Genomic DNA, 23,669 nt, shown 5'->3' on the forward strand with positions numbered 1-23,669 from the left:
AGAAATGGTAATTTAATTGTGGGAGTGTCCAAAACAAGTTCTTCCACAAATGGGTCGGCGATTCTGCAGCTGTATAAACTGGAACTTGGGGGACCCAAAATGTTTTCAGATTGCGTTTCTTAATGTTAGTCAACCATTCCTTATCTCCACGCTCAAGTGAGGAGTAATCAGGATCATATTGTCTCTTTTCTATCTCTTGCTGCCAAACCAATGCCCGATGTCCATATTTCACAACGCCTTCCTTTACTTTTTCATATTTCTTTTTTAATTAAAGAAGCTGGCACCCATACTTTCTTCTGTCACAAAAGAAGAAATATCGAGAATTGGAATCTTAAACCTTGGAATTAAAAATTATACATTCAACTAACATAGCATATAGTTGTTGGGTATCTAATAAAGATTTGAATAGTATAACTCCATAACCAATAATCGGGAAGCAGTATGCCAAACATATATACATTTTTAAGGGTGTGTGATATCAAAAACAATTCAACGAACCCTGGAGGTAGGAAGCAATCACTTCAACTTGAAAGTTGAGATTCCAAATACAAGTCAAGGAATTACTTTAGCATACCACCTAAATAATGCCGTGACCCCTCCCCCACCCCCAAATAGATTCAGTCTTGATGAAGTTATGCCAATTTATCAGTTTCATTTCATCATCAAGAGTGTAATTATGGAGCTTTTGATTTAGACATATCATTATCATTGTGGTGGTCTTGAGTTAAATTTTGCTGGCATATATAAAGGTCTTTGAAATTAAACTACAAAAGAATGGATTCTCGATGAGTTTTATTTTTGTTTTGATAATATTATAGTATTAAATTCTTAACCATCTATTTTCAAACATTAGTCACATTACAATAAGCCATTTGAAGATGATAAGCACAATATGAAGCAGTGAAAAGGAAAGAAAGAAGAAAGACCAAAGCTTAAGGTGATTCGATCCAGGAGAAAATGTAGACATGGAACAAGAGGTTGCATTGCGACGAGTGGTCGTTGTGAACTTGTAAAGCCAGTGATGACACTTTTTAAAGTAATTAGTGATGACACTTCTAAAGTTGAAGATTTTGCATTCAAAAAATTATTCTTAAACAGAAGTTGATACACCTCAACAAAGCTTAATTGACCTACAGCTAGCACAACGTGGAAATGGTAGTTTATTCTATATTCATAATATAAACAAAATTTCCCTATCTTACATGATGAGATAGATGGATTGTTGTAGATTTCAGTCTTTTGCTCTGACATGATGGAGTTAGAACAGAGATGAATGGAGCTTCTGGTATATATGTAAATATATTATATATTTGTGCAACAGAAAATAAAAGAAAATTATGAAACAGATGAATTACCTTCTGAAGCGTGAAGGGCTAAAAGCCGTCATAGTATATTTGTATGAACCAAACTGTAATATCAAGGCAGATAGAGCAGTTCTAAGCTTGGATCTTTTCATATTATTGCTCTCACTGGACCCATCTTGGGACCATTGCTATTAACCTTAAAAAAAAGGTGGAAACATGGAGGCCCCCTCTACTGTTTATTTGGATCATATTCCTTTGTCGAATACTCTACAACTTGCATCCATCAAACAGCTTGAAATAGCTAGCCAATAATAACCTGTCAAATGCAGGGCTGCTCCCTGCCCTAAAAGTTATCAAGGCATTGGAGAAAGAGGCTTGAAAGGGTCCCCATTGGAAGACCATGAATATGAAGAGCTGAAACATTTTTGTGGGCGCTGACCATGAATCCTAAGCTTTGAAGTGTGAGTTGTCCATGCACATGCTAGGCCAAATGTTTGTATGGGAAACTGAAAAAGGAGTGTGGTAAACTATCGGTAACGGGGGAAAATTATAAGCATATTATCATGTTTCCTTTGCTCGTGTTAGGTAACAGTAAGGCTTGAAAATTTAAATGAAACAAGGAACTTGATCATCCATCCATGGCCCAATTGTTTGTTATGTTTGCCATTCTTTTCCTTCGCGACTTTGATGAATGAGTATGAGTGGGTCGTCTGCCAGTCTGGTATTTATTCATAGGCCCAACAGACCGTGCTGAAAGGCCGGGAGAATAGAACAAAGCCAACTCCTTTACCAACATCCATTAAACCACGAATCTTTATTAGAGTCGGTATGAATAGAAATGAAGGGCTCAATTTTATGGACCTTTGCACCTTTCTACACAACTAATTAATGGACCACCTTCCTCCTTAGCTCATACATACCCATGACCTACTGGAATTGCTAAAATCCTTTTATGTGATTCAGCAGGAATCACAGTTGATAGAAATGGACTTGACTAAATTTCTTTCTTAGTCTTTTTGACTACTATTTCATACCAAAAAGAAAAGAAAAAATTAATTTCTGATAATCTCAAGTAAACATATACATATATAAAAGAGAGTAGGAGTGAGCATTATTAAAAATAATGTGCCATCTTATGCTTTATTATTATAATACTCGAATTTCAATCGCAGGAGAAGAGAAGTTCAATCCTTAAAATCTAGGATTGGATATTAAGGTAACATCATAACTCAAACCTTTTATTCTATTATAACATCTTTTTAGAAATAGAGAGAGAGAGAGAGAGACATATAGTTTGTTACATGTCTTTACAAAAATAAAAACAAAAGCATAGACTGAAGAAAATATCCATAAGAATAGGGCATCCGTCTGAAACTGAACCGAAATCAAATGATAGGAACTCGGAATGGAAAAAGTTTCTACCCATGTCATTTTTACAGAATGCGGCCTTCCAAATATTATTGCAGCACACAACAGACATTTTCTTATTTGTATTCCTTTTCTATACAAAAAAAAAAAACCCCTGTGTATGGATATATATATCAATTTCCATAACCATAGCCTCAACAAATACATAAATTGGAAAATATGGATGACGATAAGGGGAGCATGTCGAACAGACAAGGGCCCGAAGGCAATGAATTGCTGCCTTTTACGGTACAGTTCCTGAGAGGCCGATGGTTTCAACTTTTTGCTTCTTTTCTAATCATGGCTGGAGCTGGTGCAACGTACTTATTTGGCACCTACTCCAGCGAGATCAAGACTACTCTTGGTTATGATCAGACAACAATCAATCTCTTAGGCTTCTCCAAGGATCTTGGTGGTAATATCGGGGTTCTTTCCGGGCTTGTTGCGGAGGTAACACCCACCTGGTTTGTGCTCCTACTTGGAGCTGCCCTCAATTTGGAGGTTATTTCATGATACGGTTAAAATCCCCAAGCCCAAGGTTTGGCAAATGTGCATTTACATCATTATAGGAGCTAATTCTCAAAACTTTGCCAACACAGGAGCACTCGTTGTCAGTGTTAAGAACTTCCCTGAAAGCAGGGGTTCATTGATAGGTCTGTTAAAGGGCCATGCAGGCTTAAGCGGAGCTATTGTGACACAAATTTACTTGGCTGTATATGGAAATGATTCCAAATCTCTCATACTTCTTATAGGATGGTTGCCAGCCGCGATTTCAATAGTATTTGTACACAATTCGACCTTTGAGGCCTGTTAAGCACCCCAATGAAGGGCGAGTGTTTCACCATTTCCTCCTAATCTCAATTGTTCTAGCAGTTTTTCTCATGGCAATCACTTTGACTGAGAAAGTCATTACTTTCTCCAAAGCAGCTTATGCTGGCATTACCACCGTGGCTTGTGTTCTTCTCTTCGCTCCTCTCTTTATTGCAATTAGAGAAGAACTACTGGTTTGGAAGCTTAAGAAACAACCAATCATTCCGCCACCAACCAAGACAACAATTAATACGCCAAAAGGAGAAGTAGATAAATCAAAACAAGAGGCTATGTTTGATGATAAATCCTGTTTCCTTACCTTGTGTGATAAGCCCAAGAAAGGAGAGGACTACACAATTTTGCAAGCACTAACAAGCATAGACATGTGCATTCTGTTTTTTGCAACATTTTGTGGACTCGGCTCAAGCTTAACTGCGGTAGACAACCTGGGCCAAATTGGTGAGTCGTTTGGATATCCAAATAAAACAGTAACTAGCTTTGTGTCGCTTGTTAGCATCTGGAATTTCCTTGGGAGGGGTTTTTCTGGATTTGTTTCCGAAATCCTGATTGTGAAATACAAGCTTCCACGCCCACTCATGATGGCGATAGTGTTTCTAATTTCATGCGTTGGCTACCTATTGGTTGCCTTTCCAGCCCCAGGTACACTCTATGTAGCATCCATCATAATTGGATTCTCGTTTGGCGCACAGCTGCCATTAATTTTCGCCATTATTTCTGAACTTTTTGGCCTCAAGTTCTTCTCTACATTGTTCAATTGTGGGCAAATGGCTAGTCCCCTTGGATCATACATACTGAATGTGAGACTTACAGGGCCTCTATACGATAGAGAGGCAATGAAAGATCTTACAGCAAAAGGTCTAACACGGTCGCAAGCGAAAGAGTTAACTTGCATTGGTCCTTGGTGTTACAGGCTACCTTTTATAATTTTGACTTCTGTTACATTCATTGGTGCCTTGAGTTCTCTGGTTTTAGTGGCCAGAACCCGCACGTTCTACAAAAGTGACATATACAAGAAGTTCAAAGAAAATACTGATAATATATAGCGAAGTTTTTATTTCAATTATAAAAAATCAACCCATCATCTCATGTAATATTAATATATTTTGAATATTTTTTCATTCTATTGATTTTTCCAAGAAGAATTGCTCGTGTTGCTCAAACAACAAGCAAGCCATTTCAAATCCATCCATCACGTACGTAATTAAATCATTCTTTGGATTGCACAATTGCAAAATCAACTGCCCTTGTATATATCAACCCTCAATTTTTGGACCCAGACTTTTTCTTTTCCTCGTACCAACCTACATAATAATTTTATTTATATTTTTAAGCACTAATTTATCGGATATTATCCGTGCACCAAATCAAACACAAAACCATTTCTATATATATAACACTAAATTAGAGTTACTACCATTTTTTTGAAAGTAGTGTTACTACCGATATATAGGGTATATTACATAAACAGTTATTCAACTATAAAAAAATTCTTATTTTAGGTATTTAAAATAAAAAAATTTGTGATTTAGACACCTACGTTACATAATATGTTCATTTGGTCAATCCTGTTAAAAAATCTAACGGACATTTAAAGTGAAAATATTTCTAAAATTTTGATTTTCTTAAAATAAAAAATTATCATTTTAATTCTCAATCTTTTAATATAAACGAGGGTTCGATCCTCACCCTGAGCATAGAGTAACATTAAAACTCATGACTAATGTCTACCGCTTAATGAGCTTTCCGAACGCAAAAGGTTAGTCATTGGGCTTGCTCCAGTGGATACCTTAGACAACCAAAAAAAAATATAAATGAGGTTTAGCCTTAATTTTTTTAAAAAAAAATCACATTCCCAATTTTCCATCACCAAGAAAAAAAAAACTCAAATCCATACATTTCTCTTTTGTGATCTGTTTTAATCTACTTAGCTAATACTATTGATTCATTTTTTCTCCCTTTCAAGTTTCAGTCTTGTTTGATTCGTAAACTTTTTGAAAAAATTCCTCTTAAAATAAATTGTTATTTTTTGTCTGCAAAAAGATTGTTTTTTTTTAAATAAAACTCTAGGTTTTCTCTGTTTGTTTCTTTAAACATTTGTTGTTGGAGAAAAAAAATGGGTTTAGAGAATTGAAATTGAAATTGAATTCTTACAAAAATAGGCCTAAAATTTCAATTGCAAATCTCTAATGGGTATTTTTTTTTCTTTAAATTTAAAGCAAAAACAAAAATTGATAGAAAAAAACGAATCAAGAAAAATTGAAGGAAAAAAAAATGAATGCTTCTTTTGGGCTGATCTAATTTCTACATAGCTTGTTGTGGATGAAGGTCATGTTTGAGATCACTTTTTTTTTAAGTTGTAAGTTAATATTTGAGGGAGGAGATGCATTTGAATTTATGGGGGTTTTCAACTATTTAATTATTTTTTTTATTTTGATTAATAATTAGTATTAGGCCAATTATATTTTAATCCTTTAAAGTAGCACGCAACACTTATGATGTGGTAAATTTGTCATGCGGCATCCAATAATTAGTCCATATATTAAAAAAATGTCATGTCAAATTTTTTTAGAGTTTTAATGGTAGTAACCAAAATAAACATGTAATGTGGGTGCTCAAATTGTAAAATTTTTATTTTAACAATCTAAAATGAGAATTATTTTATAGTTGAGTGATTATATGTGTAGTTTACCCTTCCTGACATTATAAATTTATCTTTAAAAATATTATTATAATAAAGTTTTAAATTTTTTTAATTTATTAGCATGCTAATAATAAAAATAAAGTTATCACTTATGTACTAAATTATATTAAAATTCGTATTACATAAATAAATAAAAAAAATTAGCTTATGAATAGTAGAAATCTCAAACTAGCATATAGTATAACATTACATGTAATATGCTTAAGCTACAAATATTTCTGACGAGGAGATAGACATTGACATGCATGCCTTCTGTTTATGCAATATTTGGGACACAAATCTTAATTATAGCTCAGTTAATATTTGGGACAAGAATTTTGTAGAGTAATACGTAAAAATATGTAGGTGACATAATTTATTGAATTTGTAAGTAAATTAAAAAAAATCTTTTGAAACAAAATATTTATCCAAACTTTAAATATTTTATATTATAAAAATATTTATCCAATTTATCTAATTTTAGTTTTATTTCGAACCTATAAATAATGACTATGCTATCTAGTATTAGTATGGGATAAAAATATGTTTAATATCATATTATTTGTATTCATATATATATTTTATCAAAATCCAATATTAATTAAAAAAAATATGGCGCATGTGATTATATAATGCTTACTAAATTATTTTAAACATGGATGGATGTAGATATAAATTGATTTAAAAGGTTTAATATTATCAATTTTTGAATGAAAGGATAAACACCAATTTAAATATATCGCAATTTTTACAAAAATCTCTTAAACCATAATTAATCTAATATAAAACATTTGAAGTTTGACATCAAATTACTTTCTCATAAACAAACTGTTTAATTAGAAATTGAACTTTGCTTTATATAAAATTCTTATGAACTAAAACTTTAATTTGTGACTTCCTTTCCCTTTATAATTTTCTCTTTGCTTTATGAATTTTTCTTCACTCATAATTTTCTCTAAGAAAGCATCGACAAGTAGGTATGACTGAAGAAGCAAAAGAAAGCATCTCTACAAAAAGAGGACTCAGACGCAACGAAATATTACCTTTTACATTAGAATTCCTCCGTGGTCGATGGTTTGCACTTTTTGCCTCTTTTCTGATCATGGCGAGTTCTGGTTCAGTCTATTTATTCGGAACCTACTCCAACGAGATCAAAACCACTCTTGGTTATGATCAGACAACCATCAATCTTTTAGGCTTCTCCAAGGATGTTGGTGCTAATGTTGGGATTCTTACTGGCCTTATTGCGGAGACCACACCCACTTGGTTTGTGCTACTACTTGGGGCTGCACTCAACTTTGGCGGCTATTTCATGATATGGTTAGCCGTGACAGGAAAAATAGCCAAACCCATGGTTTGGCAAATGTGCGTTTACATGGCTATTGGAGCCAATTCCCAGAATTTTGCCAATACAGTAGGCGTCGTTACCGCTGTCAAGAACTTCCCTGAAAGCAGGGGTTCTTTGATAGGTCTCTTGAAGGGCTACGCAGGGTTAAGTGGTGCTATTATAACACAGGTCTACTTGGCTGTATACGGTAACGATTCAAAGTCTCTCATCTTTCTTATCGCATGTCTTCCCAGTGCACTTTCACTAATATTTATATACACAATTCGGACAATGGGGCCCGTTAAGCATCCCAATGAACATCGAGTCTTCAACCAATTCCTGCTTCTCTCAATTGTTTTAGCACTTCTTCTTATGGTAAAAACTTTAATAGAGAGAAAAATCACATTCTCTAAAGGAACAAATGCTGTCATTACCACAGTGCTCTGTTTACTTCTCTTTGCCTCTCTTTATATTTCCATTAGAGAAGCGTTAGTAGTTTGGAACATCAAGAAACAGCCTCCAACTGCCATAACAATTGAGCAGTCTAAATCACAAGTAGTTGAATCAAGTGAAGAAACTTCAACGAAGCCTACTTCTTCAGAACAGGTTGATGAAAAGATAGAAAAATCATGTTTCCTTACCGTTTTCGATCAGCCGGAGAGAGGAATGGATTACACAATTTTGCAAGCACTCACCAGCATTGATATGTTAATTCTCCTTGTTACCACAATTTTCGGACTTGGGGCAAGCTTAACTGCAGTAGACAATTTGGGTCAAATTGGTGAGTCGCTTGGATATGACAATAGAACAGTGACTACTTTTGTATCAATTATTAGCATCTGGAATTTTTTCGGAAGAGTTTTTTCTGGATTTGTTTCCGAAATTCTGATGGTAAAGTACAAGCTTCCACGGCCACTCATGATGACGATGGTGCTTCTTTTTTCATGCATTGGCTATCTCTTGATTGCCTTTCCATTCCCAGGTGCACTGTATATGGCATCAGTTATAATTGGAATCACGTTCGGGGCACAACTACCATTAATATTTGCCATTATATCTGAGCTGTTTGGCTTGAAGTACTATGCTACATTGTTTAACTGTGCCCAAATTGCGAGTCCTCTTGGGTCATATATATTTAAAGTGAAGGTTACGGGGGCCATCTACGACACAGAAGCATTGAAGGATGTTGCAGCCAAAGGCTTAGCAGCGAAACAATTGACATGCATTGGCAGTCATTGTTACAGACTGTCGTTTATAATACTGGCTTCTGTTAGCTGCTTTGGAGCCTTGTGTTCTCTAATTCTGGTGATGAGAACCCGAAAGTTCTACCAAAGCGATATTTACCAGAAGTTTAGAGAAAATGCTGATACCTTATGAAACAAATGGTTGGAGTCTTTTCATAGTCATTATGTTATTTCTTTTATTATCATTGTATTTAATCAAAATAGTTATAACATGTTTCATGGATCCTTAATTTCCCCTTCAATAACTAAAACAATCCTTAATTTGTTGAAATCATTCAATTTTTTACAGTGATTACATTGTGCCTTCAATTCATTTTTGTTCTCGCATTCAAGCTTTGTAATTTCATCCCACACCTTTGAAGTGGTAGACTTTTGACGTTTGACAGCACTTTCGTACTCATTAAACACATCGTCCACAAGTAAAGGAGTGTTCGAACTAGCCATAGTCATAAAAATTTAAGTCCTGAAATTCAAAAATAATCTTATTTATAACTCGGTTACTGAATATATATATACAAATATTTTATTAAATAACTGAACATAAATATTGTACAACAGCCACGATTGAGCAACCAAGCATGAAGGAGAGCAAGGCAATAATATGAAATTTCGAGCACAACAATGTCATTATGCCAAACAAATAGGTTAAAACAAATAGGATGATGCAGCTACTCTAATTAATGTACCTGCATTTTATTTAGGGCAATGATTTTTCTTTCATTTACTTCATATTAAGAATCATTATTACCATTATATAAACAATAGGCTAATGTTTCATTTATAATTTTAAAAGGTTGAGCATAATATTTTATTTGCTTGCTTTTATAATATATAGAATTTTAAATTAATAACTCTTTAAACTACTAATTAACTTGCTGTTATATTAACAAAAAAAACACTACTCATCCACTTAGATGCATACTTTTATAATATATAGAATTTTAAATTAATAACTCTTTCATTTTTTTATTTGAACTCTTTAAAATAATAAAAATTAATTTAATCTTTTAAAAATTATAAATATATAATTTGTTATTAAATGTTTTTTTAATAAAATCCATACTAACTTTTGAAATAATTTTAAAAAGATATCATGGTCTACAAATGAAAACTAGATAAAATAGTTTAACTTTGAAAGTCCGTTACCGTTATGTGGAGGAAAACGCAAACAAAATTAAAATGCAAACAAAAAAGGAATAAGAATTGAATGGAACAAAAACATTTATTAGATTTCAAATTTATATATAAACAATAGGCAAATTATTAAATATATAATATAAACCTAAACTAGAAAACATCCTTTGCGTTTAAACAATTGAGATAGTCATACTTATTCTATAAGCTAAATTACATATATACCAAAAAAGAAATTAATGAAATTCAAACTGCATAAATCCAATCCAAAATCATAAATAGAAGCATCTCTATTTCTCAATCCCATTATTTTCCTACTAGTAGATAAGTAATTTTAGCTTACGGGAAAATCTGCTAATCTGCAAAATGTTGTACAAAGTAAAATAAAGGAAAATCAAATTAAATTAAATTTTAAAAAGAAAAATGTAAATGAAAGCTTATGGGAAAGGAAGCTAAGGTAAGCCAAATTGATTTCAATGTCGTTTGTTTTTGCAATAAAACAAAGAAAAAACAAAAAAAGATGAGATTAAATGAAGAAACTAAGCTTGTGATCTCAGTAAACATTATAATAAACTCATTAAACTCGAATCCCATGCAATTTCAAAATTTTGAGAACTTCATTTCCAGATATAAACATATAAACAAATGTTTACCGCTTAATTATTTGATTTAATCATAGATTAACAGAAAGCTAATTGACAAATTTCATTTCATAAAAGAAGAAGAAGAATAAGGAAATGAAGTTACCCGGATTAACCAGAAACAAACAGACAGAAAATGGAAAGGATCCATTGTTAATGATTTCTTAAAAAATTCAAACATTTTAATCACAAAAAAATTATCCCCCTCCCAAAAGCCTCTCTAGAGAACAGAGCACACCTGATAACTTATTTGTTCTTTCAGCAGACGCTCCGAAATTTAAGGCAGCTTTTCCACTACACAGCTGAAAATACACAAGAAAGGGATTAAGAATAATCCTGATAGGAGAAATGTACACCTCAAGGTTGCGTAGCACTGACCCGTTGTCTGGAGCTACCAGTGAGTTGTGGATACTTGAGTATGGTCCAGTCATACACAAAGTCAAACTGATATCCTGCAAATAAAACCACCTCAGGAATCAAACAAGGCCATATGCATTCCACCATCATCCAAAGAATTATTTGCAAATGATGTTTTCTCATGATATTACAGGCAAGCAAACATATCATGTTTCCAACATCTTGAAAGCAAGCTAGAAAAGAACGAGCCTCAGACACGTTATTCATATTGCTACAATGAACTGTGTTCACCACATGTTTCAAATGCATCAGAGCAGGAGTTCAGACACATCTCGTTTTGTCCACTTTCGTTACTAAATAAATCCTTGTTCAATTTCAAGGTTTGTAAGTTACATACAGATATTGGGTACATACAAATATGGCACAGCACCACCAATGTACATGCAGTTTATTATACAGTTAAATCACCCTAACACAAATGGAAGAAACCAGAAAGCAACCCAACTTTCAATTTCTTCCCACTATAATGCACAACACTTTATGGGTATTCAGTCATACTTTTGACAGTAACAGTCTTGTTTAGACCTACAGAGATTAGGCCATTCATAACTTTGAAAACATTATTACCCAAAAATCAAAATAATTAACATAAAAATTCATATAAAGTTATGAACAATTTAACATGAACGAATAAACAAACGGTTTACCTTAAATACGAATTTGTTGGGATTCGAGAATAAACAAACCCTTAAATGTTTGATTCTGGAATTGGGTAGAGGACCGGAGGTGGATCGGTGGAGGTCTTGACGGTGGAGGTGGATCGGTGATTCGGTGGTGGCCAAAAAAATTTTCCCTGAGGCCCGAAAACGGGCCTCATTTTTGTCCAATCTCATATTTCGGGCCTATATTTTTACTCGAACCCTCCCATATTTCGGGCCGAACTGGGCCGCCCAGCCCATGGACATATCTACTTTCCACTGGCTATGACAGCTAAGTTGATGAATGATATCTCTTCCTTCGTACGGATGGACTTAGAGACCCTATATGATGCTTGAGAGAGGTATAAGGATTTATTGAGAAAGTGCCTTCACCATGGGTTACCTTTATGGCTACAAGTTCAAACCTTCTACAACGGTTTAAATCCCTCAATTAGGCAGTTAATCGATGTAGCAGTCGGTGGTACTTTGAACAATAAAACATCTGAAGATGCTTATGAGTTTATAAAGGAGATGTCACTGAATAATTATCAATGGCAAGTCGTGAGGACGAAGCCGACAAAAGCAGTCAGTGTTTTTAACTTAGATGCGGTCACCATGTTATCGAATCAAGTAGAACTTTTAAATAAAAAATTGATGGTTTATGTGTTTCTGTGCAGGTACATTCGGTGATACAATGCGACGCTAATAGAGGTGAAATAAATAATTCAGAATATTTACCCTTCGGTCCTAGCATGGATGTAACACCCCTAACTCGAATCCGTTGCCAGAACAAGGTTACAGAGCATTACCAAAATTTACAAATTTATTTCCAGACATTTCATTTCATCTAGCATTCATATTTGAAACCAACCAAAATCAAAATATTAATGAGCCAACGTTGGCTAAATTAACTTATACATGCCATTATAACTAGAATCAAATCATCCAAAATTACCGATAAAACTAATGGATAGTGTGATATATCTCCGACAAGTTTCCAACCCAATCGAGCTTCCGATAATCTGTAGGGTAAATAAAAAAAACAAATACGTAAGCAATGAATACTTAGTAAGCTCGTGTAGTCTTTAATCATATTAGTTCTTTTAAAATATGAAATCTATACAAATCAAGGATAACCCAATATTGATACCACAATACCCATGAAGTTATATTCATCAACTTACAAGGTGAATAAATCCACAGTATCACTTAAACATATTATCCCAAGCTTAGTAGGATTTTATATAACTTTAACTCTTGATAATTTCTTTATTTTCATTTGCATTTCTTTACTTTCCACGCTTGTTCCATATGCATGTCACACAGGTCATAAACATATCATTCAACCATGGTCACAAGCTAGTGCATTTACCCAAAGCCTTTCCCGAACTGATCACATGATAAGTCATTTCATAAGAAAATTACTTAATTTAAACATTAATACTTTTTCATGAGCAGTAGCATATTTTCACTTAAATACTTACCAATTCAATGCATCATATAAATAATTATATTACCATTCAAGATAACTCCCGGTATTTTACCTTTCGAAGAAGAACTTACGGATATGAGTACATCATTTTCAGAAGCCCGAAGGCTGAACTTAAGCTTATAAGAGCTAAACAGATAGTAAACACGAAAGTCAGCAATAAATTCTGAACCTCGGTTTACTTGGGTAATTTGCCGTCAATTCATCCTTTACATTTGTAATGCCATAACCCAGTTATGGTCTTATCCGTCAATTCATCCTTTGGCACAGAACGATTGTACTCAATCCCGTGTTCAATCCAAACTGGGTATTAAATTCTATAATATATTTCCAATAATAATTCAATTCCATGTTTTCTATTACCCTTATTATTTTTCATATTTATCCCGTTGAATTTTTCAGAAATTTCGATGGATTTTCAGATGTACACTTTTAGTGTACAAATCATGGTCCGTTAATTCATATTCATGTGAGCACATTTCCATTTCAGAGAGCACACTCCCACGAATCTCATCCTTACAGTGGGATTACTAGTCCAGGCTAAATCCCCTGCAATGACAATTACTCTAATGAGCTTGGATAATTGAGTGGAGTTGCATGCAATCTTAGAAATAGGATGACATAAATCTACCGGATTAGAGTCAAATCTAATAGGGGAATCCATAGATCGAGTTAATGCGACAATAGGGGTTTTTAATTAGAAAGAGATTTCAATTAACCAACCTAGTGTCAGTTGTTCTTACTCTCGAAAGAGATATTAACATAATTTAGGAATTTCTACGGATTAAGACACAAGTGAATAAATCGTTTAATTCAGATTCAGAATAATAAGTGAAGTCTAGGTGGATTCTTTCCTTGGTATTGTCTTTTTCTTTGGTATCTTCGATTATTTCCTATTTCATTTTCTGTCGCGTTCTTAGTTAATTTAGATTAGTAAATTTAGATTAAAAACAATCATATCAATTTATCGGCTAAATAATAGAAAAACAGTAATTACTAGTACTTTTAGTCCTCGTGGATACGATATTCCTTACTCACCATAGCTATACTATTATTCGATAGATGCGATTGCTTTTGTCGTAATTATAGTTGGTTTAGTGACCATCAATCTTGAATATAGATTAATTATGAAAATGAAAAATACAGAATACAGAGTAAATTTAGATCCCCACATACACAACAATTAGGATGATAACAAATGTGGATTAGAGTAAAATAAATTTACAAAAAAAAATGACAATTTTTTAACTACTAACCCATGTTTGAAATCTTAAACTACAACCAAAATTAATTATTATAAATATTAAATTAAATAATTAACTTCTGATTTAACCTCGTAGAAACTTAGAACATCAGTGCTCCTGATTGCCATTCGATTCAAGTCTTTGTTAGTGGAAAAGTAGGCAAGAGAATAAGGTTCGGAAATTTAAAATTAGGTTCGGAGGAATGGGGAGCCACTAAACAGCCTTTCTAGGCTTTTTGGCGCTTTGCTTTGGTAAGCCGTTAGAGTTCTCATGCCGCCTATCGTATCTTCTTTTACTTAACCACTTTGCCTTTACTTCTTTGCTTTTTCTTTTGTTTTTCTCTTTATTTCCCTCTCCGTTCGTTTCATTTAATCTGTCCCTTATTCTCTGGGAATCCAATCTTTTGTCTCACATTCAAACTAGACTTCAAATTTTGCATCTTTATTCTTCATTCTAGAGAATAAAGTTGACCCGCTTCCTGGTTAAAACGCCCTTTTTTCGTTAAATTGGTCTTGTTTAACATAGCGAGTTTTAGGGGTTTCTGGGTTGCAGGATGGGGGGCGAAAGAATGGCGAAAAGATCATCTTTAGGGAGCTTAATGAGGAAGAGATTGTCTGATATCACCAATACACAGTCACAGCCAAAGCCTTCAAACCAAGAGGAAAAGCCTCAACAAATTCCCCCTGCTGCTGAAGACTACATTAATCAGTTAATTAAGGTATTTTCTTATCCGGGTCTTGTTTACTTTTTTATCTTCTTTTTACTCGTTGTGTAACGTTCGTTTAACTTTGGGTTACTCTTTTCTTTTTTCTTTAATGGAGTTGTTTACATTTGAACCAGGAAAAGATGACATTGATTGAACTCGTTGAGGAGAGAAAGTATCCTTTTTTATGTTCTACCAAGTCCTAAAGTTTTTTTCCCCAGTTTTCTGACATTAAATGATTGGTAGAAAACTTTTGTTTTCCTTCATTTTAATTTAACAGTAAGATTATTGAGCTAAGTGGAACTGAGTTGCAGAATCTGAGAACTAGTTTGCAAAAATTACAGCTACAGAATTGGAACCTTGCTCAATCCAATAGTCAAATATTAGCGGTCTGTTGCCTCTCTTGATTTTTCCAAGTATGATTTCATTTATCAAGTGTTTACTTGCTATATTATTAGTATTGATTTCCTTTTTCTGGTTTTTCAGGAGCTTAATTTAGGGAGAGATCGGGTACATTTGTTGGGAAAAAAAAACTGCTTTATGACTTGCAGGAGTATTGAACCTATTCATTTCAATCTGGATAATTGGGTTTCAATCTTTTTCAGGTGAAAGCGCTACAACATGAGCTTGTATGCAAGGATGCTTTACTTAAAGCTAAGAACCTGGAAAGAAAGGTGAAATTTAATCTTGCTATTATTTGTTAGAATTTGAGCCATTTTAGGCTCTAACGAAATTTACCCTTTTTTGAGAGCAGGGGAAAGCGGATATCAACGGTCAAAATACTGACCACGCTGCTGAGGACGATGACAAGGCTTGTACCCGCAACAGAAGGCGCAATGCTAGAAGTCAATGTAAGCTTTTAGCATTCTTAGATGATCGATCGGCTTGAAATTTCCCAATACTTGCATTTTTAATTTTAATCTAAAATCCGTTGGATTGTAGCTATGGGCCCTTCAACCACAAGCAGAAGAAGTGGAGATAAAGAGAAGGCTGAAAATAAAAGGTCAGCTAATAGTATTCACATGATGGATTAGGTTCCTACTTCAAACATAGAAAACCAAGTTTTGCTTAATCAATCTCATTTTCTACTTCATACGATGTAGGCGTTGTTTGAGACGTCGAACAGGTAGGTTTAAATCCCAAGAGGCAGAGAATCTATTTGAGATTGATGACCTCGACTATGTGGGCGCTCAACCTGATACTCCGATGCATGAATTAGCAGCTTCATCTCTTAGCATGGAAGAAGCTTGTAGTAACCCAAGAGCTGAAAACAGAAGTTCGATCGCTGCAAGGCCATTACCATTACGCAAAGCAGTCGAGAAAGTGCAGTCATACAAGGAAGTTCCACTTAATATCAAAATGCGGAGAAATGAGTGAACATCAACAACCAACCGCTTCATCCTTCTGATTTAATACTTGTAACCTATGTAGAACTTAATTCTGTCGTAATCTATCTATCCCTACATGCTGTTGTTGATATTCCAAACATCTAGTTGACTGCAGGATTGTAAAAGAAACAAAATGTGGCATTTTGAAGCAAGTTTTTGTAATCAATTTCTCCAAGGATCCGACAATCCTTTTTCACTCCATTTGGGATTTGTTTGTGTTTCTCCATTTTTGGATTTGATTAGCCCAGTTAGAAACCCATTCTCCATTGGGCTTCTGTTCAAATGCTTCTGGCTCCAATCTATTTCATTTTCTATATCAGATCAAGTTCAAATGAAATTTGGTTTTACTTCAATCTTTATTCTTTAATATGTTAGAATTTTTTATAGCAAGTAATAATTAGGTATAATAAAATATTTTAGAGAAAAAGATATATAACAATATTTTAAAGGTGATTGTGGAATAAAAAAAAATATAAGGAATGATTATTTTAGTTATTTATAAAGTGCAAGTATTTTTGGTGGGAGTGTGTAATTATTTTAAAAGTAGTGAAATCTTTAGAATAAAAATGGTTTAGCTTCTTTATAAATTATATAAAATACTAAAATAGGGATGATGTTTTATAAAATTAACTAATCCATATTTTTATACATGGGACAGACACCATATAAAATATTATATGTTTGTTGCACTACTTTATATTAATTTAAAAAATATACTATAAGTGGGTATTTACCAAATTCGTAATTGTGTATGGCATGTGATCCTCATTACATCACAAACTAATACTTGATACGATATTATAGAATAATAACAAAACCGTGTGGGACCCACACCTTTCTCTCTCTTTTTTTAAACATTTTTGGATCCCAATTTTGTCGATGGAACGCAACCCCATGTTACCATTCAATATAACCGTGGAAATTAAACATAGATTAATTGAAAAATATGCCCATTGAGAAGAACAAAAATAAATAAAAGTAACATACCACGTTGCACATTCCCATTCCTCATGATTATATTAGTTAATTAAGGCTACTTTGAAATGACATTCAGGTAAGGGGACAAAATGGGCCGTCGTTTTAATTAGACTTTTGAGACCCAAACCGCGTCACTTCACCCGACCGTTCGGACTTGTTTTTTGAAATAAAATCTCAGAAAATATTTTAATATGTTGTGAATAGAATTTTGAGAAAGTGTCCAATAAAACATGGATACGTAGTTTTTAGATTTTATTAAAATACTTTTTTTTAAACAGATACATGATAATTTTATAAGCTTACTTCTTAAATAAAATATTTGGTAATGTTTTTAGAGTTCGAGATTGACAAGTGTCTTATAAATGTATAGTAAAATATACAAACAAAAAATGTATGAACTCTTTTTAAAACTACTTAAGAATAAAATAAAGTACGTGATTAATGTATCAAATATTAACTCTGAAAATAACTATATAAAACACATAATAATTTTTTAAATTTACTTGTGAAATTAAAAAATTATACTATCAATTTAAATAAATCCTCACAAAAGTTATTTCTGCAACTTCTCTTGTTTTGGAAATTCGATATATTTAATACTTTACGTGACTTAATTTTCACTTGTCATTGTTTGATAATACGAATCAACTAGTATAAGTGGAATTTTAAATAATTCTCTATCTTTTTTTTATACAAGGGAGGAGGTTATTTAGATTTAATTTTTTTAAATATTAATCTCATTATAGGTTGTTATTATATTTATTATTTTTTATACTAGAAGTAGAACGAACTACTAATAGCCCCTCTCTAAACCTTAAATAGGAGAATAATGTGATTCAACGCACTCAAACCCACGTCTTACACTGGCAACAATATCAATGACAATCGAGCTAAAACTTAATCATTTAGGTTTAAATCTCTAATTTGGTTTCAATTGATTTCGATGAAGAATTCAAGAGAATAACAAATATATGAAGTAGGATATAGTTACGTGCATGAATGGTGTTGTAATATGAGTTGACTTCCTAATTCTGGTATAACTCTACTATGCTACTCTTACTTTTGACTTTCAGCCCAACACAGTGGCTACCGCTCACCAGGCGCACTGGCGAACCCCCAGCTCGTCAGGTCTACTGGTGATTACAGTTTGCTTAGTCTTCTGGCGAATACCAGCTCGTCCAGCCTTCTACCAAACACCAACTCACCATGTCTCGTGGTGAACTCCAACTCGCCAACCTTACAGGTGTACACTAGCTCGCCAAAACTAGGTTCGCCAAGCCTAAACTTCTAGACCCTACTGTGGAATGTTACAAAATTACATCACAGATCACTCTAAAATAACATTATTTTTTTGGCTCTCTAACTTTTTTTATCAATTTAGTCACTCTTATTAATATAATTGCTCAAATTACTCATTATCGTTAAAAATTATGTTAATCCACTAATAGATTGCTAATGTGATTTTTTATTTTTTACTTTTGATTAAGGCTAAGACTTTTCTATAATTAATCCAAAATATTTTTTTTATTTATAATATAAAAACCACCGATATTCTAACCTTATAAGTTTGTGAAATATCAAAACTTTGATTTAAGTTTGTTTTTCTAATAAGTTGTTATTTTATTTTTATTTTTGAAGTTTTTTTTTTAATTTTTGAAGAATGGTTGCAATTTTGTTTTCTGAATACGATCCTCCCAGCCTAACCCCCAAGTACACCATGGTCGGATAGGTGTTAAATAGACATAGATTGATTTTACAATTTTATAGAAATCTCACAATTGACAATACCCTAGATAATTCCCAAAACACCATCTCTTGTTCTTTTTGAAGATCCTCTCTGTGCGAATAAAATGAACATATTTAATTGATTCATAAATTAACATGACAATCTTTACGAGTTTTAAATTTAAAAATCACATCTTCTGAAAAATCTCAAATTAATTTTTAAATATCATGTCAACACTAAACTCCTCATCAATCACAACTATGTATCATTAATTTTCAATGATGCACAGAATCCAGGTTTTAAGTTATCATATTCACCTTTGTACTTATGGTTAGCTGATTATAAAATTTTTGATTTTCAAACAACTATGTTAAGGATAGATTTTTATTTTTATTTTACTTTCGGTTTTCAAAGGTGAAACGATAGTGACTAATTTAAAAAATTATATTGATTGAAATAACTAAATTAACAAAAAAAATTTTAAAATAATCAAAACAAAAACGATGTGACTTACACAATGAAATTTACAAACATACAAATTTTTCACCTCAAGCCAAGCAAGTCAACAACTAACAAATTAATATATAAGTGAAGGAAGTTGATATCAAATTTGAAATAAAAAGTTAAATATTTTAAGGTTTCTTTATTATGATTAAAATAAAGTATTGCTAGCAAATTTCTCCTTCTTTTAAAGAAAATGTTCCTCAAGAGTCAAAATATGAAATAATGAAATTAAGCATGTTCCATAAAATATAACACACAACGAAAAAGGAGACATGTTTCTTGACACAAAACAGAAGCTAGATAACTTTTGGAAATTCAGTTGGCGTATTAAAATATGAGTTATCACCTTTAATGGGGTGGCAAGTCACATTTTATGTCTAAATAAAAAAAAATTAAAGTTTAAATTTTAGAGATAATATTATTGAGAGCAATAGTCATATTTTTTTGTTTTTGTAAATTATAAGAGGAGGGCAAAGTCCTAATAGTAACGTGATTTAGCGCGACTCGAACTCAGATCACATTTAAAGCGATGAATACCTTGATCATCAAGCCAACACGCGGAATTCAAGTAGTCATAAATTTAAAAAAAAATTCAAGTTCAAATTTTAAAGATAATTTTATTAAGAAAATAAGCCGTAAATTAGGCCCAAAGAGTTGTTTAATTCTACTAAAAGAAATAGGTGTTATATTTCAAATTTGTTTAACAACTTGATTGAATAAAATTGGTTAAAATGCAATTATACTAACAGTAAAAGTAAAAGGAGAGTAAAATAGGCATAATAATTACAACATAAACTTGGGTTAGAGAGGTGGTTTTACTTTATAGCTTTTGCATAACGACCACTTGGGATTCCAAATATGCAGAGCAATGATATGATTTGAGATGGAATTGACGACCCACCTAAAGATTAAAGGGGCAAATCGCAAATGCAATCCCCCTATATATTATTATATTCATGTTTCATTTACAATCTTCCTGTTTGGCTAATGGGACCCCACACGTTTTAATCAAAAGGGTTGGCAACCATGATGTCCCCTGTGGCTCCCACCCGACAGGTAGTAGCCGTTGAGACCCCACTTCGGTACACCACCATCATCCATTTCAGACTATTCACAGGAAGGATGGTTATTTTATACATTGATAGGTGGAATTTTTTTAATTTCATAACTCACATTAAAAAACCAAAGATATTTAAAAATTAAAAATTAATAAGAGTATCAATTTATGATTATACATTAATATTCCACACCTTTTGATGTAATGAAACTCTCCTCTCTTTATTTTGTATTAGTAATATATACTTTAAAGTAATAAGTGTAAATTACATTTTTTTTTAAATTAAAACTTAAAAATAAAATTATCGAAAAAAAGAGTTGACGAATATCTTGGTTCTAAAATATAAATTTCCAAGTTTTCTTTTGTTGGTGTTGCTACAGTGAAATACTATCAAATTGATTCGATATGAAAATAAAATGTAGGTAATATGTTAAATCATAGTTATCCATGACACTCATTATAAATTCTCCATATATTTTGGCATGGAAGAAAATCTAGTGTCACATGCAAATATACAGAGCTTTAGTAGGAAGATAGATATAGCAACTGGATTTGGTGGTTGAGGCCGAACAGCTTCATACGTTAACAGAACTTTGGTTGTCACACTTCCAAAACAATAAATCAGGGCATCTGCAAATATACTTGGAAACTCCAGCATACGTAAATAGTAATTGAAATGAAAAAACACAGCATGACAAGGGATGGAACTTATTGCACACTCTTGGAACAATCCAAGATGAAGGTTTTATTTTGTTGTACAAAAAACATGCCTGAAAAAGTGACAGTCAAAGAAACATGAGTAACCTTTTGTTACTTACAAGATGATTAACAAAGTGATGGTCAAAGGAATAGCGTATATTTTAACAACTTAACTTTCCGTATAATTGATTCCTTCAACTGTCCCAAAAGGAATTCGTTATTCATTTTTCAAACTACCATACCCTTGGCCTTGATGAGTTCATTATAGCTTTATACTCACCTTGGTTGTGCGAAATGCACGCTTCTTTGTTTTGCTATTATATACAATGATACGGGTTTAGTTTATTATTATCGATAATGAAACCCTAATTTGGCAGACCAAATGTTTTTGCTTTGGTTTAGGCACTACAACAAAGACGATATTGTGGGGGCGAATGGCATATCTATGGTGTAAAAAAATGGGGCCCCCAGATTAGATTACATGGTAAGTATTGTGTATGAAAATTAATAATGGTATAAAGCATCATATTCTGTTGGTAAAGGTGATCCTATAATGATAAATCTGGTCTCCTCTTTGTGTATTTGAGTAAGACCTCTTTTTTTACATATCCTAGGAGCAACTAAAGGGGTAGGGTTTATTTAAGGATATATAACCATATCTTTCAAATTTATTCGGTTTATTAAAACAATAATTATGACTATCATGATTATTGGTATCTCATAACAAAGCACATGCCATAAGCAAAATGATACTTGGGAAGACATTTATGCAATTGGTGTGTGTTTAGGGGATTCCCTTTTGCATAATGAATCATCACAAGAAACAAGCTCCATTTTCAACTCCACTTGATTTCTATCTAAACCCCACTAAACATTGTTCGCTTGAATGTTGAAATGAAATCAGAATAATGCAAATCATAGATTCCTATATTAAAGAAAACCTCAAAGGCTAGCTATACCAGTTTAACCCAGTGATTGTTGTTTACCTTACAAAAAGGTTAAAATAATAATGGGCTAGCTGACTTTATTTATCCATTTTTTTTAAATGAAGTTACAATCAAGTCTAGTGTTAAATCTATACAAATCAAATACGCAACTAAGACATTTTCTGGAATCAGCCTTTGTTAGACACATCCAAAAGGGTACAGTTAGAAGTTAAAACTGTTGGAGCACTAAATAATCAATTTCCAGCTACTTTACATGCATATGGAGTCAACTTATTAATTATATATTTGCTAATGCATGATTGAAAGTTAAGGTATATGTATCGAGTATTGAGCCAATGTAACACAGAGTATATTGTAATAATTAAAAATGTATACAGAGAGAGAGAGAGAGAGAGAGATAACTATATAAGTCAAGTTCTCTTTCTTAAAATAAAAAATAAAAATCATCAATTACTATCCTATACAAGTTGATCAGCGTATAATTAATAAGTAAATCTTAAGGGCCAAAATTAAGAAAATGGAAGACAGAATCAGTGAGAAATAAAAGAAATAAGGGTAATGATTCACACACAAAAAACACAGTATTTGTGTGTCAAAGGAGGCAAAGGTGGTACGTGAATTGTGTTGTTGTGTCTGATGCTTGAGTTTGCCGTTTCCTAGGGCAAGCCCACATATGCAGGTTGATTTTCATAAAGTTAAAAACCATCCAATAATGCCCATTCATAAAGAGAATCACTCACCTTTAGATCATTAGATGGGACATAAAGGCAGCCGCGGCGCTCGTTTTATTCCCTAACCCCTTCTCATTTGGATTTTACTCCCTTGGATTTTCTCTTTCACCATTCTTTTTTCTCCTCCTTCAATTATTTACTTAATGCAAAACCATTTTAAGGCTTGTTTTTACTACTTTACGTTGCATCCTCTTTTAAGACTTTGTACCCAACATGTGTCTCCGATTACGACTGGTTTTTGCAATTAATAACTCATTATCAAGTGGCATGTTTATAAGAAATTCAAATGCTAATACCTACAACTTATCTTATCCCTAGCTTACAACTTCCTTTCTTCTTTTTTTTGTAAAAAAAATTAAATTTGTTTCCTGGCAAAAGGGTCATGAATTAGTCAAATGGAAGGCTTTCCACTTTACAACAATGACGACTTTTATCGTTCAAAATTGGGTCCATTAGCTTTCTCGGGAAAATATTGGTGAGAAAGTTTGGTTACCAGCTCCTTTTATAGACAATTGAAACAATGAACCATTGACTCCAAGTATATGAACATGATTGAGGGACAAAGACACAGGAAGAAAGA

At 32.8% G+C, this 23,669-nt stretch overlaps 2 protein-coding genes, 1 non-coding gene and 1 pseudogene across 4 annotated transcripts; 3 read left to right on the plus strand and 1 right to left on the minus strand.

Annotated features, from left to right (window-relative positions):
* Positions 1 to 2,891: 2,891 nt before the first annotated feature.
* LOC107902740 (protein NUCLEAR FUSION DEFECTIVE 4-like) lies at positions 2,892 to 4,585 on the plus strand (annotated as a pseudogene).
* Positions 4,586 to 7,042: 2,457 nt separating this feature from the next.
* LOC107906274 (uncharacterized) lies at positions 7,043 to 9,035 on the plus strand. The gene has a single exon (XM_016833232.2). The coding sequence runs from the start codon at positions 7,202 to 7,204 to the stop codon at positions 8,924 to 8,926; it is 1,725 nt and encodes a 574-aa protein (XP_016688721.2). The 5' UTR covers positions 7,043 to 7,201; the 3' UTR covers positions 8,927 to 9,035.
* Positions 9,036 to 11,917: 2,882 nt separating this feature from the next.
* LOC121217996 (small nucleolar RNA R71) lies at positions 11,918 to 12,024 on the minus strand. The gene has a single exon (XR_005914269.1). It is a non-coding gene; the product is annotated as a small nucleolar RNA R71 (small nucleolar RNA).
* A 2,582-nt stretch (positions 12,025 to 14,606) lies between these two features.
* On the plus strand, positions 14,607 to 16,648 carry LOC107906276 (shugoshin-1). 2 transcript variants are annotated; one of them, XM_041093566.1, is made up of 9 exons: positions 14,612 to 15,074; positions 15,197 to 15,234; positions 15,340 to 15,448; positions 15,546 to 15,569; positions 15,665 to 15,733; positions 15,814 to 15,910; positions 16,002 to 16,062; positions 16,163 to 16,185; positions 16,282 to 16,648. In XM_041093566.1, the coding sequence occupies exons 1-9, from the start codon at positions 14,910 to 14,912 to the stop codon at positions 16,434 to 16,436; spliced, it is 741 nt and encodes a 246-aa protein (XP_040949500.1). In that variant the 5' UTR covers positions 14,612 to 14,909; the 3' UTR covers positions 16,437 to 16,648. The 2 variants fall into 2 exon arrangements, with proteins under 2 accessions (XP_016688722.1, XP_040949500.1); XM_016833233.2 differs by having other exon boundaries at positions 14,607 to 15,074; positions 16,163 to 16,648.
* The last annotated feature ends 7,021 nt before the right edge of the window (positions 16,649 to 23,669 follow it).

This window comes from Gossypium hirsutum, chromosome D05 (genome assembly GCF_007990345.1).
Source record: "Gossypium hirsutum isolate 1008001.06 chromosome D05, Gossypium_hirsutum_v2.1, whole genome shotgun sequence".
Classification (NCBI taxonomy): domain Eukaryota; kingdom Viridiplantae; phylum Streptophyta; class Magnoliopsida; order Malvales; family Malvaceae; genus Gossypium; species Gossypium hirsutum.

Coding starts and splice junctions, on each gene's coding strand:
- LOC107906274 (XM_016833232.2), top strand. CDS start 7,202: ATGACTGAAGAAGCAAAAGAAAGCATCTCTACAAAAAGAGGACTCAGA.
- LOC107906276 (XM_016833233.2), top strand. CDS start 14,910: ATGGGGGGCGAAAGAATGGCGAAAAGATCATCTTTAGGGAGCTTAATG. Junction 15,734..15,813: donor CTAAGAACCTGGAAAGAAAG/GTGAAATTTAAT, acceptor TTTTGAGAGCAG/GGGAAAGCGGATATCAACGG. Junction 16,063..16,162: donor GAGAAGGCTGAAAATAAAAG/GTCAGCTAATAG, acceptor CATACGATGTAG/GCGTTGTTTGAGACGTCGAA.